This window comes from Rhinopithecus roxellana, chromosome 1, assembly GCF_007565055.1.
Source record: "Rhinopithecus roxellana isolate Shanxi Qingling chromosome 1, ASM756505v1, whole genome shotgun sequence".
NCBI lineage: Eukaryota > Metazoa > Chordata > Mammalia > Primates > Cercopithecidae > Rhinopithecus > Rhinopithecus roxellana.
In genome coordinates this window covers 69,460,588-69,481,080 of record NC_044549.1, presented here as the reverse complement: position 1 = coordinate 69,481,080, position 20,493 = coordinate 69,460,588, and the positions used below count along the sequence as shown (strand labels likewise).

At 39.4% G+C, this 20,493-nt stretch overlaps 1 protein-coding gene across 3 annotated transcripts in view; it reads right to left on the bottom strand.

Annotated features, from left to right (window-relative positions):
• Positions 1-608: 608 nt before the first annotated feature.
• Positions 609-20,493, bottom strand: part of LRRN1 (leucine rich repeat neuronal 1) — a 48,053-nt gene continuing 28,168 nt past the window's right edge. For all 3 annotated transcript variants that reach the window (XM_010365787.2, XM_030921372.1, XM_030921402.1), the window contains one exon: positions 609-3,848. In XM_010365787.2, the coding sequence (XP_010364089.1) occupies positions 1,419-3,569 (2,151 nt within the window). In that variant the 5' untranslated portion in view covers positions 3,570-3,848 and the 3' untranslated portion in view covers positions 609-1,418. The remainder of the gene's footprint in view (positions 3,849-20,493) is intronic.

The window sequence follows — 20,493 nt, the reverse complement described above, 5'->3', positions numbered from 1 at the left end:
GGAAGTTGTTTTGTTTTCTATTAATCATTTACTTGTCTCAGCAGATATCGCCACACAGATACAGAGACTAATTAGGGTCTAAGCATATAGACAACTGTTAAAAAGAAATAACATGTCATACATTTTGGGACACTTCGTAGATGTTTTTGTACTTTGATGAAGAATGTGGATACTACAAAAGAAAATCAGGTTTTAACAAAACTCTTACAGAAATAACATATCCAATATATTCATATATATACACAAGCATTATGTGTGACAGGTTGGGATGTGTGTGTATATGAATATATTGGGGTGTGTGTGTGTATATATATATATATTTACCTTTATGCATGGGATACAACAATACACCTCTTTTTCTTCATATGAACCACCCTCCCACTGCCCCATGCTAGTCAGTACTATTTAAAATACAGAAATCCTGTTCATTAAAATATCTTAATTAAAATAGACATTTCTTCCCTTAGAAAAAGAAGTAAAACTTTTTAGGGCCTAGCTTTAAAAAGCAACATGCTATAGCTGATTTATTTTGGTGGTTGTTTTTATGGATGTGAAAAATATTACCACTGCAACTAGCAAGAACTATAAATGATACATTATTGCAAGTGTTCTAGAAAATCAGAACAAAACTAATTTATTATAGTTCTGTCTTCATTATATACCACGTTTTGGTGAGTAAACACAACAAAATTGTCTTTTCTTTTAAAAGTGTCTACTAAAGATAAAAAGAATAAGATAACAATTAACATGTAGTTTGTTACATTAAAAAATTTGATATACATATTTCTATTGCCTGTTAGCTTGTTCTAAGCCTCTTTATTACAAAAAAAAAAAAGAAAGAAAAAGAAAATTCATTGTTTAAAGGCAAACATTCAATTCAGTTGATACAACATTACAGTACAGTCAACTAACATCATTCAACGAAGGTAACAAGTCTAGCCTTAGCTTCTCAAGTTAAAAGTCTGTAGACCAGATTGCTACAAAAGTTTCAATGCTGCTTCAAAACTGTATGTTAGCTTTTGGAGGACAAGGTACTTTCTACAGATGGCTTCAGAAGGGGTCATGCTACTGGTAAAAGCACAGGGGAACCCCAACCTGTCATTAATCATTTTATTGAGCACTGTAGTTAGAAGAGCATTACTGAGCTTAGCACAACAACTAAAATAAAATAATATAATAATAATCATAATAATAAGAATAAAAACCAAACACAAACTGGAAGCCTAGAGTCGCTGCCAGCCATGTCAAACCCTTGCGATACGCTATACTAAAAAAATTTGAAATATCCACCCGTCCTCTCCACTCTGCCACAAACTAGCAAAGTCAAAAATACAAAAGTCTTCAACTGGTTTACTTTTGCAGAATAAAGCAAAAACGTCTTTGTGCTCCTTACTACCAGAAGCAAAATATCCTCTGAGTTACCACATGTAATAGCTTCTGGATGTGTCAACCTGGGTTGGCTTGGTGTCTGCAGAACCATCTTTGTCTTTCTCACTGTCGCCTTCCCAGAGGTTAATGAGTGGTGGGTACAGCTCATTTAGTGGGATTGAAGAGGTTTTTTGCATATACTTTTTTAGTGAGTGGTGGTAGTTTTTTCTCTTAAATCTTTTGGCAAAGTACACAGCAATGGACGCAAGGCTAATGACGGCAAACATAGACCCCATTACTGCAGCAAGGGCTGTACTGGTTTCTTGATCAGAGATGTCCAGTGCGAAGGCGGCATTTTTGGTTGTGACATTTACGCATGACTTTTGAGTCTGCTGATGAATATTGGACACCGTGAGACACACTTCATAATCTGTGGAAGGCTGCAGATGTGTTAGGTTGTATTCATGGACATCTACTGGGACCCTGGCAGTATATGTTATGTGGGGGTTATCAATCTTCATGGTGGCGGACGACCATTTTAAGTTTGACGTCATGACGTTGGAATTAACTTTCCAGGACACTAAGATGGAATGGGATTCTGTCTGCTTGACGTATATTTTTAGCACCTGGGTACCATCCAGAAGGGTCCCATTAACCTTAATTGTTGCTACCCGAGTGTCTGCCCCTTGGACATTCTGGGCAACACACGTGTATCTTCCTGAGTCTTCAATTTGTATGTTAGATATTTCCAAGGTACCTTCGCTACTTAGCTTGTATTTATCTGAAAGGGTTTCCACAGTTATCTTATTTCCAATGGGCGTGACCCAGTAAATTTCAGGTTCTGGCTCAGCCATGGCTCGACAGTCTAGGAAAACCGTCATGCCGATATCCATGTTTAAACGATTTGGGAAGGTGTCGTGAGATATCATTGGGAGGCACTGTTCACTCGAATCCTGGATTAAAACTTCCTTCACCTGGTGCCCTTTATATTCGGGCGGCATGGCACAGAACATGGATAGGGGCTCCATGAAGCGGATGTTGGTTTTGTTGGAGTTAATCCAGTGGATCACGCAGTCACACCTCAGGGGATTGCTGTGGATACTGATCTCACGCAGATTGGGGAGGGATTCGACTGTCTTTTGGTAAATGGCATTCAAGGCATTGTTGTTCAACATCAAGCTTTCCAGAGCAGGGACACTTCGGAAAGCCAAGCGGTGGATATAAGAGAGTTTAGGGTTATTGGTGGCTTCCAGCTTTGTGAGTTCAGGCAAGTTATCCAGGGCATAGCGGTCGACAGAAACGAGTTCTCCCATATTGTTGATTCCCAGTTCTTTTAACCGAAGCATATTTTTGAAGTCCCCTTCTTGGATTTTGTGAATGGGGTTTTTGTTGAGGTCTAAGAATTTCAAATTTGGAACTTTTTGCAGGGCAAGTTGAGGGACTTTGACCAGTCTGTTATCATAAAAAGACAGGCTCTCAAGGCTATCCAGACCCACCAAAGCATTTCCAGGAATATCAGTGAGATACATTCCTGCCAAAACTAAGCTTCTCAAATTTACGAGGGGTTTGAAGTTCATATCCAGAATTCCAATCACAGGGTTTTCTCCAATCATGAGAATTTCCAGGTTGGGTGTAGAATCAAACCAGCGACTATCAATAACTTTCAATTTGTTAGAGTTCAGGTGGAGCCTTAATAGATTTTTTAAGCCTGCAAAAGCATTAGCAGAAATAGTGCTAATTTGGTTGTGGTTGATGTAGAGTTCTTGAAGGTTGCTGAGGTCTTGTAGACAGTAATCAGTCATCTCCGTAATCTGATTTTCCTCCAAATGCAGCGTCGTGAGCTGGGTTAGGTTTGCCAGCCCGACCTCCTTAATGTTAGTAAAGTTGTTTTGGGAGAAATCTAGTTCAGTCAAGTTGAAAAGCTGCTGCAGCTCATCCACAGTCTTTGCGATGTTATTGCTCTGTAAGAGAAGCACTTGTGTGTCACTAGAGAGGTTACTGGGAATCCTTGTTAAGCGGAGGTCATTGCAATCAACAGTGGTGGCTTCTCTGTAAGTTGACTGTGGGGTAAACCAGGGACGAATTTCACATACGCAAAGTTGTGGACACTCACTATTCTGTATGGAAGACTCAGTTAATGAAGTCATTAGTAGGCCCAGCACCAATTGGCAAGCTGCTACAACAAAGCTCATTCTAGCCATGCTGGCTTGCTGAGCAAGCTCAACTCCTGACACCCTTAAGTTTTAACAAAACGTGAACACGATACTGTGATATGTAGGACAGCGAGCAGAAAATGTAAACATTCAAGCAAAGTCTTGGTTGAGCTGTGTAGAATTCCAGAGTCCAAAAGGATGGTTTTCAGGAGTTGTCAAAAGGCAGAAAGCAATCTGAAGTCTTTTAAACTGTGTCTTTCAATTCTAGGCATGTGCACAGGTCCGTGGCATGAGTTACTTCAGCCAAATTGAAGTCTGGAGATGTGCCTGAAAATTAGATTAGGACAGATGTTACGCTTATTCCATATACTTTCTACGTTACAGCCTTTCTTTTGTTTACTAAAAAGGCACAGTCACTCGCAAACCTAGTATTGAATGCATTCAAAATCCATTCAGGATAACCAAATAGGCTTTTAAATTGTAGGACATTCTTACTATATCCCACTTACTATACTAAAACTAATTTTAGAACTCCTTCAATTTTACAATTAAATTTAGACTCCATGTACCACCAGAGTCATATGACTGTGTACAGTTGTATGTATACACATGTAAAGTCACTAAACATGCACACACATACACATACAAATGCACACACTCATACACACTAGAAACACTAAGAAAAAGCCTGCAGATGTCATTTTTTAAAAACAAAGATGTCTTTAGAAACTACATTTATAGCTCCAAAACATTAAAAGTTCATTCCTAGTAAAAGCAAAACATGAATGGTAGCTTATTAAAGACTCAAAGCTAATTTTCAGTTCTTTACATTTTAGTTAATACCTCATTTGTCTACAGGAATTGTTTCTTTTCTAAATGGTACATTCTGTAGACATATTCAGCCAGTGCTTTTCTAGCTCAATTATTCTTATGCAAAAAGTTAATTTAATATTCTACAACATGGATGAAAACATCAAAAACATGCTTGAAAGATGTCAGTCATAAAAGATCACATATTGTACGATTTCACATATACAAAGTATCAAGAATAGGACAACCTGCAGAGACAGAAAGTAATTTAGTAGTTGCCTATGGCCAGGGGTATGGGGGGGCACAGTGGGAGGGGTGCTAAAGGCTACAAAGTATTTTTTGAAATGATGAAAATATTCCAAAGATTGTGGTGATGGTTGCACAATTCTGTGAATCTTCTAAAAACTCTTGACTCAAACATTTTAATGAGCAAATTACATTATGTGAATTATATCTTGATAAAGTTATTATTTATTTTTAAAGTTAATTTAATATAACTAAAAAAGGAAAACATCAGTTTTTCCTATATTCGAATAGCCACATCAGATCTTGACTGAATAATAAAAGGACTTCATTCTGTCATACCACTGGTCTCCATTTAAAAACACAAACATACACAATAGATGTATTTGTATCTCACACAGATGATTTCATTAATCTCATGAGAATGTCACTCACCGCTTAATAACTGTTGACCATGAACATGTTTACATAACCTCTTGAAGCCTCAAGTATCTTCAGTTATAAAATGGGGTTGCTCATACAAGCACAGTTCTCATAGGATTATTGAGAAAATTAAGGGCATCTATGTAAAGTTCTTAGTGTGGTAGCTGACTCACATTATATGCTCACAAAAGTTAATAATAGTTGTTATTCATCATCTTATATCTCTAATCCATTTTAGTTTTAGCTAAATAGTGGTTATCAGAGGACAAGTGAAAGAAGGAAAGCTGAGAATATTTGTTTTTATTAACCATCATCTATTGATTTCAATAAAATCTTCTGAAGTCAGATATGTACTGCTCACCTGTTTGCAAAGATAATATTAGTAGTTAATGGTTCTATTTTTTCTGCATTCCTATCAGGTCTAAAAAGCCATTATGGATCCAGTGTTGTCTTGCTTTCCCAAACTGGGCCATTCACTTGCTAAAGTATTCAAAGCAGAGTTACATGTTTTCCTGGTGTTTGTCTTGCTATAGTGCACTTGAGTCTTGAGCACTGAAGGAACTTCAGTGACTAGTGTATTCTTTACCTTCCTACTATAAGGTTCTAATAAAATCGAGCATATGTGTTTAAACCCAGTGCTCAATACATAGCAAGCTCTGAATTCATGCTAGCTGCTATTAATAACCTTTTGACTTTGTAAAACATAGTAATCTTTGTGACTAAGAGTATAAGAATACAAATAGCCAGTACTAAAAGTTATGTATTTAATGAGTCATATTTTCATAGTAAGAAGAAAAAGTCCTACAACTTTTTTGTTATAAAAAATATGAAAACTGCATTACTGGTCTGACAAAAAAAAATCAAATCCAGACTCTGGCAAGTGTGAGACAGGAGTAGGAAATGATTGTGTAGGAGTAGGAAATAAGTGTGTTGCCTGATAGTAGATGCCTTGTAGTCTTGGTGGAAGGAAGCATACATTTGGCATTCTTCTCCCTCCTCCTCATCTCCAAGTCTGGTTACTTCACCATTTACTATGTAGTCTTATGCCACCATAAGGAAAGTTTGGCCAATGATGGACCGCATATACAATGGTAGTCCCATAAAATTGTATTCATAGTATCATATTTTTACTATACCTTTATGTTTCAATACACAAATACTTGCCACTGTGTTACAACTGCCTATTGCCTTCAGGATAGTAACATGCTATACAGATTTGCAGCCTAGGAGCAATAGGGTTTATCATATAGGCTACATACCACCTAGGTTTATGTAAATATACTCTATGACATTTGCACAATGATGGAATCACCTAATGACACATTTCTCAGAACATATCCCATCATTAAGTGACATGCCTGTATTTGCAAAACTTTTCAGTATTATAAAACTAGTTTAAGTCTGACTTTTATCTGGAAATTCTATGAAATGAAAAAATATGGACTGGGCGTGGTGGATCACACCTGTAATCCCAGCACTTTAGGAGGCTGAAGGGGCGCAGATCACGAGGTTGGGGGTTCGAGACCAACTTGACCAACATGGTGAAACCCTGTCTCTACTAAAAATACAAAAATTAGCCAGGTGTGGTGATACACGCCTGTATTCCCAGCTACTCAGGGGCCTGAGGCAGGAGAATCGCTTGAACCCGGGAGGCGGAGGTTCCAATGAGCCAAGATGGCACCACTGCACTCCAGCCTGGGCGACAGAGTAAGACTCTGTCTTTAAAAAAAAAAAAAAAAAAAAAAAAAAAAAAAAAAATACCGCAGAGAATAACATTTTTATTATTAACTCCACAAATTTATTTCACTTTTGTTTCTGTTTAGAGGAATCTTGAAACAGGTGCAACGGCCACAATAAATTGCTAAGAAAACTTCTGCCACAGGTTATTTCTCAATCATAACTCAAAATAGAAAACCAAAAGAATAAAGCTACCTTTCATAACTGAGACAGAATTTCAACTAATTTTTTTTGTTTATTTATTTATCTTTGAGACAAAGTCTTGCTCTGTCGCCCAGGCTGGAGTGCAGTGGGGCAATCTCGGCTCACTGCAACCTCTGCCTCCCAGGTTTAAGCAATTATCCTGCCTCAGTCTTCCGCGTAGCTGGAACTACAGGCACATGCCACTACGCCTGATTAATTGTATTTTTAGTAGGGACAAGGTTTCACTGCATTAGCCGGGGTGGTCTCGATCTCCTCACCTTGTGATCCGCCCACTTCGGACTCCCAAAGTGCTTAGGATTACAGGTGTGAGACACCACACCTGGCCTCAACTAATTTTTAGGTTGCAATTGAATGTAAGGAAATATATCAAGAAGTAAAATATGTATTAAAGTTGTGTGAGAGACTTCCAAATCAGTCTATTAGTATTGAGAAATAGCCTTTATGGGGCTATAGTTTGAACATTATTACAGCTAATACCCCCATTTTAGTTTAAATTATATGATTTGAGATAATTGTGTTGAAATCTCCAAAATTTTCTTTGACATACACACATACCTTTTTCAACCAACCAACCAACCAACCAATCAACCATGGAAACCCAGAATGTTAGAAATCAGATCAAGTGGCCGGGCGCGGTGGCTCAAGCCTGTAATCCCAGCACTTTGGGAGGCCGAGACCGGTGGATCACGAGGTCAGGAGATCGAGACCATCCTGGCTAACATGGTGAAACCCCGTCTCTACTAAAAAAAATACAAAAAACTAGCCGGGCGAGGTGGCGGGCGCCTGTAGTCCCAGCTACTCGGGAGGCTGAGGCAGGAGAATGGCGTAAACCTGGGAGGCGGAGCTTGTAGTGAGCTGAGATCCGGCCACTGCACTCCAGCCTGGGCGACAGAGCGAGACTCCGTCTCAAAAAAAAAAAAAAAAAAAAAAAAAAAAAAAAAAAAAGAAATCAGATCAAGCACAGAGGAAGACATTTTTTTTCTTCTACATTCTATAAGAATGTATGTATAAGAATTTCCTCTCCACATCCTACAAGACATTCCTTTGGCAGCAAGGAATTAAACATCCTTAATACAAAAGGAGGTGTTAAGATATTTCTATCTCTATTTAATTCTGAATTATCTTTAGTAAATTTCACCAAATATTTTTAACATGACATTATACATAGAACAACTTTTATAGAGCCCTTAAGCCAGTTTAGATGTTTACAATGTAGGGCATTTCTCAGGAGCTACTCGTTAATAGTGTTTAAACGTAAATCCATTATCGCAACAAGAAAACTACAGACCAATATTCCTAATGCCTACTGATGCAAATCTTCTCAACAAAATGTAGCAAACCAAATTCAAGAGCATATTAAAAAGATTGTATATGATGAACAAGTTGGATTTATACTGGGAATGCAAGGAAGGGAATGTGAAAAACAATTAGTATAATATACCACATTAACATAATGAAGAAGTAAAAACACATGATCATCTCAATTGATGCACAAAACCATTTGACAAAATTCAACACTTTTTCATGATAAAAACACTCAACAAACGAGGAATGGAAGGAAAGTACCTACACATAATAAAAGTCACATATGAAAAGTCCACAGTTAAAATCATACTCAATTGCAAAAAATGGAAAGTTTCTCCTCTAAGAATGGGAACAAGGAAAGGATGCCTATTCTTGCCATTTCTACTCAACATAGTACTGGAAACTCTAGTCACAGCAATTAGACAAGAAAAATAAATAAAAGGCATTTAAATGGAAAAGAAATAAAATTATCTGTTCCCAGATTACATAATCTTATATATAGAAAATCCTAAAGATTCCACAAAAAACCCACTAAAACTAATAAATGATGTTAGCAAATTTGCAGGATACAAATCAACACACAAATGAGTTGTATTTCCATAAACGAACAATGACTAATCTGAAAGGGAAATTAAGAAAACAACCCCATTTACAAAAGTCTCAGAAAGAATACAATGCTTAGGAATGAACTGAACTGAGGAGGCAAAAGACTTGTACAATGAAAATTATAAGAGATAACCAAAATAAATCAAAGATGACATAAACACAATGGTGAAACATCCCATGTTTATAGACTGGAAAATTTAATATTGTTATACTGTCCGTAACACCAAAACAATCTACAGAATCAATGCCATCTCTATCAAAATCTCAATGGTAACTTCCACAGGAAAAATTTTAAAATTCATATAAAATCAAGAGAATTTAAATTGCTAAAGTAATCCTGAAAAAGAACAATGTTGGAGACCTCACACTTCCTGATTTCAAAACATACTGTAAGGCAACAGTAATCAAGATGGTGTAGTACTGACATACAGACAGACATATAGACCAATGGAACAGAGTCCAGAAATAAACCCTTCTATACATGCTCTTTATGACCTTTGACAAGGGTGCCAAGACTATACAATGAAGGACAGTTTCTTCAACAAATTGTGTTGGGAAAACTGGATATCTACACGAAAAGAATGAGGTTGTACTCTTCCCTTATGTCATATACAAAAATTAACTCAAAATGCATTAAAGACCTAACCATAAGATCTAAACCTTTAAAACTCCTAGAAGAAAACATAAGGGAAAAGCTTTTGGGTATTTGGCAATGGTTCCTTAGATATGATACCGAAAACACGGGCAACAACAGCAAAAGACAAATTAGGTGATTTCAAACTTACAGCCTGTGCATCAAAGGAGACAATCAACAGAGAAAAAAGATGACCTACAGAATGGGAGACAGTATTTTTAAATTATATATATGATAATAGGTTAATATCCAGAATATATTGTAAACTCCTACAACAAAATAACCTTATTAAAAAATGGGCAAAGGACTTAGACAGTTATCCAAAGACATACAAATGACCCACAAGCATATGAAAAAATGCTCCATATCACTAATCATAAGAGAAATGCAAATAAAAAGCACAATGAGATATCACCTCATACTTATTATAATGGACACTATCACCACAGAAAATAACACGCACTGGAAAAGATGCAGAGAAATTGTAACCCTTGTTCACTGTGATTTCTCAAAAAATTGAAAATATAATCACCATATGATTATATCCCAGTTCAGGGTACATATCCAAAAGAATTAAAGCAGAATCTCAAAGAGATTATTATTTGTACACCCACATTCATTGCAACTATTAAGAGGTGGAGGCAGCCCAAATGCCCAATGACAAATGAATGGATAAATAAAATGTGGTTTAATTAGATCCCATTTGTCCATTTTTGCTTTTGCTGCAATTGTTTTTGGTGATTTTGTCACCAAATGGTGATTTTGCCTGGGCTTATGTTTTGAATGGTATTGCCTAGATTTTCTTCTAGGGTTTTAATAGTTTTATGTTTTACATTTAAGTCTTTAACCCATCTTGAGTTAATTTTTGTATAAGGTATCCAGGTTCATTTTTCTGCATATGGGTAGCCAGTTCTCCTAGGACTATTTATTAACTAGGGAATCGTTTCCCCATTGCTTGTTTTTGTCAGGTTTGTGAAAGATCATATGGTTGTAGATGGGTGGTCTTATTTCTGAGTTATAAAGAGAAACAAGATCATGTCCTTTGCAGGAACATGGATGGAGCTGGAAGCCATTATCCTGAGCAAACTAATGCAGGAACAGAAAACCATACACCACATAGTCTCACCTATAAGTGGGAGCTGAACAATGAGAACACATGGACGCACAGGGAGGAGAACGACACCAACAGGGCCTGTTGGATGGTGGGGTGAGGGGAGGGAGAGCATTAGGAAATACAGCTAATGCATCCTGGGCTTAATACGTAGGTGATGGGTTGACAGGTGCTGCAAACCACCATGGCACACGTTTGCCCATGTAACAAACCTGCACATCCTACACATATACCCTGGAACTTAAAAAAAATTAAAATTAATTTTAAAAAATGAAAAAATATGTGGTGGCTCAAACTAGACTGCTCTGATCCCACAAGAACTCTGCTGCTGTCCATTCACATCAGGACCACCCAGGAAAGCAAACAATTTAGCCTTCCCAGCATGATATCACCTAGTCCCTTGGACTACAGAGTGAGGGCTTATGTGTCTCCTATTTAGAGAGTGTGTTTCATAATTGTAGAAAGGGTAGAAAATAGACCAACCAACAGGCTGAGTCACTTTTTAAGAGGGTGGCAGTAATAACCCCAAATGAACTCAACAAACCTGGGGAATCCAAGGAATGGTACTTGAAGGGAAGTGGGGTTGGTTGTGGTCCTTAAACCTCTTGGCACTTTTATAAAATGGGGCGGGGTGGGGATGGAGTAATACAGCCCTTGCCTCCAATCCAAATGCACTCAAGGACTTAGTATTTAGTCTTATTTTCCAGTTTTGTTTGTTTACAAAGCAACCTTGCTTGATACTGCAGGGAAAGTCAAGTTTTTCATTTTGCCCACTCAGGGCTACCCACCTGGGTCAGCATCTTCCCTAGCATCTTCACAGCACTCCTAAGGAAGACTTTTGCAGTGCTCTCCCGAGCTGAGGGGAGTGGAATTCAGTCAAGAGAAAGTGAAAGGAAACTGAGGTTTCCCGTTTCTTCTCCTCAAGGTGGATGTTCTCAGCTTCCTTCACACCTCCTTCCCATGGGTGCAGGAGACAGTACAGCTGGGTTGTGTAGGAGGGCCGAGAAGAAAGGGGCACTTGGTCCAGCCCCATGTTTGGCCCAAGATAGGTACATAGCAGATACCATCCTATCTTCCCCTCTTAATAGCAGGCCAACCACATGTAACCCTTCCCCTTCTTTACTAATGCACCCTCTTACGTGGTACCAGCAACAAGGGACAGACAGGCCTACCCACTCTAGTCTAGGGAGAGTTTTGCTACTATCCCTAAAATTGTACCACCCTCATATCCCACTCCTTTTTGTAAAAACAAAAGGAGTTTAAACCTGTAAGCATGCTATTGCTTTCTATGTGTTAATCAGTTTCCTTCCATTTGAGCTGCATAAGAGGGAAGGGTATCGGAAGCATAGGCCGTAATCTTGTGCCAATCAGTAAAAACCACTACTACACACACACACGAAAATGTGGTGTGTACATACAATGGAATATTATGCCGCTTTAGAAAGGAATTCCTGTCATATGCTATAACATGGATGAATCTTGAGGACATTATGAAATAAGCCATTCACAATAGCGTGAATACTACATGATTCCATTCATATAAAGTAGTCAAAATCATAGAAACAGAAGGTAGAAAAGTGGTTGCCAAGGGCTTGGAGGTAGAGGGAACTGGTGTTTCATGGGAATAAAGTTTTAGTTTTGCAAGATGAGAAAGTTCTAGAGATCTGTTACACAATAATGTGAATATACTTAACACAACTGAACTGTACACTTAAAATTGAGAGATGATAAATTTAACGTTAAGTGCTTTTACCACAAAAAAAAGTGAAGCCATTATAATTCAGGCCAACTTTTATAACATATACAAATTAATTATCTTAAATTCTGCAACAAATAAATGGCTGGAATAGATTTTTTTTTAAGTGAAATTGCTTTCTTCTAGGGCTGATTGACTAGATCTATCAAATGTAAGAAGAAAATGTCCTGCTAATTACCAGGGTGATGTTCCACAAACAAGTCTGGCGGTTTAAAGAAACAATCCCTTAAGTAACAAAACATGGCTTTAAGGCCCAGAATTGGCAAGGGATGTGTTTCGAGAGTCCCATGAACAATTATACAATTACATTTGATGGTTCTTTTTTTTTCCAACAAGATATATTTGGGACAATCTGCTCTGAGTATAAAATTCTGAAGGCAATGAACTGCATGATCATCACCATCACTGCACTTGGCAAGCACTCTCATTTTCCCCATAGAATTGTGTTAGATAGGATGTTAGTTCAACAGAATTAAAATATTTGGTGAGACTTAGCACTATGATTTATATGCATTAACTTCTTACGAAGTTCGGCAAAAAGAAGTATGTACTCACAATAACAAGCTGGTTATTTGTATTTCTGTTACTGAAAAAAAAAAAAAATCTGGCAGCTCTGGGGTTGGAGAAAGAATTCTACCCTGGAGGAATCAAGTGTTCTGTATTCGCATTATGCTTCTCTACTTACTAGATGTGTCACCTTGTGCAAGCTGTAGACCTTCCCCAACTTACGATAGTTCAACTTACAATTTTTTGACTTTATGAAGGTGTGAAAGCAGTACACACTTAGTAGAAACCTGAGTACCTATATGATAGCATTCTATTTTTCACTGTCACCACAGTATTCAATTACACAAGAAATTCAACAGTTTATTAGAAAACAGACTTTATGGTAGATGATTTTGCCCAATAAAACTAATGTAAATGTTCTGACAATATTCAAGGTAGGCTATGATGTTTTGGTAGGTTAGGTGTATTAAATGCATTTTCAACATAATGATATTTTCAACTTAAGATGGGTGTATCAGGATGTAACCCTATCATAAGCTGAGAAGCATCTGTACTTAAATTCTCTGTGACTCAGTTTCCATAGCTAAACTTAAGGCTAAGTATATATGGTTCATATATGTACATTATGGTAACAAAAAAGTACCTATGTAAAAATATTCAGCCTAGGGCCTGGGTATGATGGTTAATACCCAGTGTCAACTTGACTGGATTGAGGGATACAAAGTATTAACCTTGGGTGTGTCTGTGAGGGTGTTGCCAAAAGAAATTAACATTTGAGTCAGTGGGCTGGAGAAGGCAGATCCACCCTTAATCTGGTGGGGACAATTTAATCAGCTTCCAGCGAATATAAAGCAGGCAGAAAAACATGAAAAGGAGAGACGGGCCTAGCCTCCCAGCCTACATCTTTCTCCTGTGCTGGATGCTTCCTGCCCTTGAACATCAGACTCCAAGTTCTTCAGTTTTAGGACTCAGACTGGTTCTCCTTGCTCCACAGCTGGCAGATAGCCTAGCCTATTGTGGGACTTTGTGATCATGTAAGTTAATACTTAATAAACTCTCCTTTACATATATATATATATATATCTCCTGTCCTGTCCCTCTACGAGAACTCTGACTAATACAGATTTTGGTACCAGGAGTGGTTCTAAAGGAACAGAATATTAAAGGATGGAGTTCTTTCATTGATTTTGGGGTTTCTGGAGTTGGCTGCTTAATATGATTAGACCCCAAAATGCTAAGGACTCTACTTCTAATAGGATGGAGAACACTGATAATCGTTGGTGTTAACTATTTAGAGACTTATGCAAAATAAGTGCATTTGACACTGCTGATTCACCGCTTGTCAGAGGCATGGAGTTTAGTGACCCTATACATATAATACCTTTGACCATATGAAGAAACATAATGAAGCTGGTTGGTTGCTCCTAAGTTCAGTGGACAAAGTGATGAAACAAAATTCTATCTCTATCTCCTTTGCTTCAGAAGCAGATACTGAGCCTCAAATCTGCTAAGACTGCCCTGAGTCTTATCTCCTGAAGCGAAAGAGCTGAAATTGTGGAAAAACAAACACAAGTTCTTATGCTAGCGGCTGACATGCAATGAAAGGTGCATGCACAGCCTTGCCAGGTGTCTACAGTCAAAGTGAGGGCATTGATTGGAAAAGAATGGGACCCTGAAACTTGGAATGGGGATGTGTGGGAAGACCCTGATGAAGCTGGGGACACTAAGTTTGTAAACTCTGAGGAACCTTTTTAGCCAGAAGAAACAGCTTCCCCATCCCCAGTAGTGGCAACATCCCCTCCCCAACACATGCTGCCATAGGCCTTTCCACCTTTGTCTGAGGAGACAAACCCTGCGCTGCCTGAGGCAACAGTGATGGCCTCTCCCCTGAGGCAGCTGCCAGGCAAAATAATGTTGATTCTCATCAGGAGCCACTCTCAATACCCCATGTTTGCTTCTAGACCTATAACTAAAGTCCCCTGGAAGTGAGGCTGAGAGTGTGACCCATAAGGAGCTACACTACACTCGAAAAGAACTGTTTGAATTCTCTAATTATATAAAGAGCAATCTGGAGAACAGGCTTGAGAATGGCTATTAAGGGTATGGGATAATGGTGGAAGGAACATAGAGCTGGATCAGGCTGAATTTATTGATTTGGGCCCACTAAGTAGGGACTCTGCATTTAATGTTGCAGCTCAGGGAGTTAAAAATATTCTAATAGTTTATTTGCTTGGTTAGCTGAAACATGGATTAAAAGATGGCCCACTGTGAGTGAGCTGGAAATGCCTGATCTCCCTTGGTTTAATGTAGAGGAAGTGATCCAAAGGCTTAGGGAGATTGAGATGGTGGAGTGAATTAGTCACTCTAGACCCACTCATCCCACCTGGGAGAGCCCAGAAGATATAGCCTTGACCAATGCCTTGCAAAATAGATTTGTGAGGGCAGCACCTGCATCTCTAAAGAGCCCTGTAATTGCTCTTCTCTGTATGTTGGATCTAACAGCGGGAACCACAGTCACTCAACTATAAAATTTAAATACAGTGGGAAGAATTGGATCCCAAAGTGGCAGGGGCCAAGTGGCAGCACTCAACTGTCAAAGGCAAAGTGGGCGTAGTTACTGTAATGGACAGCAGAGACAAAGCAGCAATCAGAATAATCTGACTCATGGAGAGCTCTGGCACTGGCTAATTAATCACAGTGTTCCTAGAAGTGAAATTAATAGGAAGCTTACTGCATTCCTACTTAAATTATACAAACAGAAAACCTCTAGGTCGCATGGACAAAAGACTAATTTGAATTATAAAAACAGAGATCATGACCTCTCAATCAATTTCCAGACTGGAGCCAGTGTATGGAACCAGAACCACTTGAATGAAGGGGAGCCTGGGTCCCTTTAAGGAAAAACCCCAATACATTACCAACAATTTATGCAGTGAATCTTTCTCCTATCCTTCCTCTAGGAGACCTCCAGCCTTTTACCAGGGTAACTGCACTGGGGAAAGGGAAATGATCAGACATTTTGGGGACTACTAGACACTGGCTCTGAGCTGATATTGATTCCAGGAAACCCAAAACATCATTGTGGTCCTCCAGTTAAAGTAGGGGCTTATGCAGGTCAGGTAATTCATGGAGTTTTAGCTCAGGTCCAACTTGCAGTGGGTCCCCTGACTCATTTTGTGGTCATTTCATTTCTCCAATGCCAGAATGCATAATTGGCGTAGACATACTTGGCAGCTGGCAGAACCCCTACATTGGCTCCCTGAACTGGAAGGCTATTATGGTGAGAAAGGCCAAATGGAAGGCATTAGAGCTGCCTCTACCTAGAAAAATAGTAAATCAAAAACAATATCGCATCCTAGAGCAATTGCAGAGATTGCTTGCCACCACCAAGGACTTGAAAGACGGAGGGTTAGTGATTCCCACCATGACCCCATTCAACTCTTCCATTTGACCCGTGCAGAAGACAGATGGATCTTGGAGAATGACAGTAGATTATCATGAGCTTAACCAAGTCGTGAGTCCAATTGCAGCAGATGTGGTTTCATTGCTTGAGCAAATTAACACATCTTCTGGTATCTGGTATGCAGCCACTGACATGGCAAATGCCTTTTTCTCCATTTCTGTCCATAATGCCCACCAGAAGTAATTTGCCATCAGCTGGCAAGGACAGCAATATACCTTTACTGTCGTACCCCAGGGGTATATCAACTCTCCAGCTTTTGTGTCATAATCTTATTCGAAGAGACCTTAATCACTTTTCGCTTCCACAAAATATCACAATGATCCATTACATTGATGACAGTATGCTGAATGGATCCACAGAGCAAGAAGTAGCAAACACACTGGACTTATTGGTGAGACATTTACGTGCTAGAGGATGGGAAATAAATCTGACTAAAATTCAGTGATCTTCCACCTCAGTAAAATTTTTAGGGGTCCAGCAGTGTGGGGCCTGGTGAGATATTCCTTCTAAGGTGAAGGATAAGTTGCTGTATTTGGCCCCTCCTACAACAAAGAAAGAGGCAGAACGCCAAGTGGGCCTATTTGGATCTTGGAGACAACACATTCCTCGTTTGAGTGTGTTACTCTGGCCCATTTATCAAGTGACCTGAAAGGCTGCCAATTTTGAGTGGGGTCCAGAACAGGAGCAGGCTCTGCAACAGACCCAGGCTGCTGTGCAAGCTGTCTGCCACTTGGGCCATATGACCCAGCAGACCCAATGGTGCTTGAGGTGTCAGTGGCAGATAGGGATGCTGTTTGGAGCCTCTGGCAGGTCCCCATAAGTGAATCACAAAAGAGGCCTCTAGGATTTTGGAGCAAGGCCCTGCCATCTTCTCCAGATAGCTACTCTCCTTTTGAGAGACAGCTCTTGGACTGTTACTGGGCTTTGGTAGAAACTGAACGTTTGACCATGGGTCACCAAGTTACCATAAGACCTGAACCGCCTATCATGAACTGGGTGCTTTCTGACCCATCTAGCCATAAAGTGGGTCATGCACAGCAGCATTTCATCATCAGATGGAAGTGGCATATACACGATCGTGCTCAAGCAGGTCCTGAAGGCACAAGTAAGTTACACAAGGAAGTGGCTCAAATGCCCATGGTCTCCACTCGGGCCACCCTGCCTTCTCTCCCCCAGCCTGCCCTGATGGCCTCATGGGGAGTTCCCTATGATCAGCTGACAGAGGAAGAGAAAACTAGGGCCTGGTTCACAGATGGTTCTGCATGATGTGCAGACACCACTCGAAAGTGGACAGCTGCAGTACTACAGACCCTTTCTAGGACATCACTGAAGGACAGCACCGAAAGGTAATCTTCCCAGTGGGCAGAACTTCAAGCAGTGCACCTGGTTGTGCCCTTTGGATGGAAGGAGAAATGGCCAGATGGATGATTATATACCAATTCATGGGCTGTAGCCAATAGTTTGGCTAGATGGTCAGGGACTTGGAAGAAGTATGATTGGAAAATTGGTGACAAAGAAATTTGGGGAAGAGGTATGTGGATTGACCTGAGTGGTCAAAAACTGTGAAGATGTTTGTATCCCATGTGAGTGCTCACCAATGGGTGACCTCAGCAGAGGAGGCTTTTAATAATCAAGTGGATAGGATGACCCGTTCCATGGACACCACTCAGCCTCTTTCCCCAGTCACCCCCGTCATTGCCCAAAGGGCCCATGAACGAAGTGGCCATGGTGGCAGGGATGTAGGTTATGCATGGGCTCAGCAACATGGACTTCTGCTCACCAAGGCTGACCTGGATCCAGCCACTGCTAAGTGCCCAATTTGCCAGCAGCAGAGACCAACACTGAGCCCTCGATAAGGCACCATTCCTCGGGATGATCAGCCAGCTACCTGGTGGCAGATTGATGATATTGGACCTTTTCCATCATGAAAAGGGCAGAGGTTTGTCCTCACTGGAAAAGACACTTACTCCGAATATGAGTTTGCCTATCCTGCATGCAATGCTTTTGCCAAGACTACCATCCATGGACTCATGGAATGCCTTATTCACCATCATGGTATTCCATACAGCATTGCCTCTGACCAAGACACTCACTTTACAGCTAAAGAAGTGTGGCAGTGGGCTCATGCTCATGGAATTCACTGCTCTTACCATGTTCCCCATCATCCTAAAGCAGCTGGATTGACAAAACAGTGAAATGGCCTTTTGAAGTCACAATTAAAACGCCAACTAGGTAACAATATTTGCAGGGCTGCAGCGAAGTTCTCCAGAAGGCCATGCATGCTCTGAATCAGCATCCACTATATGGTACTGTTTGTCCCATAGCTAGAATTCATGGGTCTAGGAATCAATGGGTGGAAGTGGCGCCACTCACCATCACCCCTAGTGATCCACTACCAAAATTTTTCTTTCCTGTTCCCACGACATTTCGTTCTGCTAGCCTAGACATCTTAGTTCCAGAGAGAGGAACGCTGCCACCTGGAGACACAATGATTCCGTGAAACTAGAACTTAAGATTGCCACCTGGACACTTTGGGCTCCCCCTACCTTTAACAGGCTAAGAAGGGAGTTACAGTTTTGGCTGGTGTGATTGACCCAGATTATCAAGATGAAATCAGTCTGCTACTCTACAACGGAGGTAAGGGAGAGTATGCATGGAATACAGGAGATCCATTAGGATGTCTCTTAGTATTACAATGTCCTGTGATTAAGGTCAATGGAAAACTACAACAGCCCAATCCAGGCACGACTACAAATGGCCCAGACCTTTCAGGAATGAAGGTTTGGGTCACTGCACCAGGAGAAAAAAAAAAAAAAAAAAAAAAAAACAACCTGATGAGGTGCTTGCTGAAGGCAAAGGGAATATAGAATGGGTAGTACAAGAAGGTAGTCATCAATACCAGCTACAACCACATGACCAGCTGCAGAAACAAGGACTGTTAACTGTCATGAGTGTTTCCTCCTTGTTAAAAACATGTTTGTGCATGTAAATACCTGTACTAAGAAAATATCTTTTTTTTCCTTTATCATGTGACATAAGATTTATTGACTTTATATCAGCATGTAAGTATTGTTAACTTTATGTAATAGTATTTGGGTTAGGGATTAGTGTGTTTCTGGTTGTAGGAAGGATAGTTGTATTACGTTAGGTGTAATTATGACCTCATTATTGTCTTTATTTGTATGTATGGTCTCAGGAGATGTGTTCAAGTTGACAAGGGATGGACTGGTGATGGTTAATACTGAGTGTCAACTTGATTGGATTGAGCGATACAAAGTATTAATCCTGGGTGTGTCTGTGTGGGTGTTGCCAAAAGAGATTATCATTCCAGTCAGTGGGAAGGCAGACCCACCTTTAATCTGGTGGGCACAATCTAATCAGCTTCCAGCAAATACAAAGCAGACAGAGAAACACGAAAAAGAGAGACGGGTCTAGTCTCCTAGCCTACATCTTTCTCCCATACTCTATGCTTCCTGCCCTGGAACATCAGACCCCAAGTTCTTCAGTTTTGGGACTCGGACTGGCTCTTCTTGCTCCTCAGCTTGCAGACAGCCTATTGTGGGACCTTATGATTGGTTTAATAAACTCCCTTTATATATATAATAGTCACATATACTAATGGGAGATATATAATATATAAACTATGTGTATACATATATAATATAATATATATAATATATACATGTAATATGTAAGATATATACATATATTAATATATACATATATGTATATATTATATGTATATATTATATATACATATATACATAGCTTATATATATATTATATATCTCCCATTAGTATATGTGGCTTATATATAAGATATATATATGTATATATATCTCCCATTAGTTCTGTCCTCTAAGAGAACCCTAACACACTGGGAAAACATCCAGCACATCGTGAGCCCTCAAATACTCATTTTTGAACCTCTGGAACCCTATCAGATTTACCTTTGAATTTCATTTTCATCTTGTTATTGGGAGTAATGAATAATCTCTTTAAGGCCCTTGGGCATGGTAGATGCTTAGTAAAGAGTTATTATCATTATTATTTGTCATTTCCATTATATTTTCCACCATTATCATTGGAATTAATAAAATTCAGAGACCCAATATTGTATTAGAGCTAAACTGAAACCCTATCCAGGCAAATTATAAAACACAAACCTCCAAC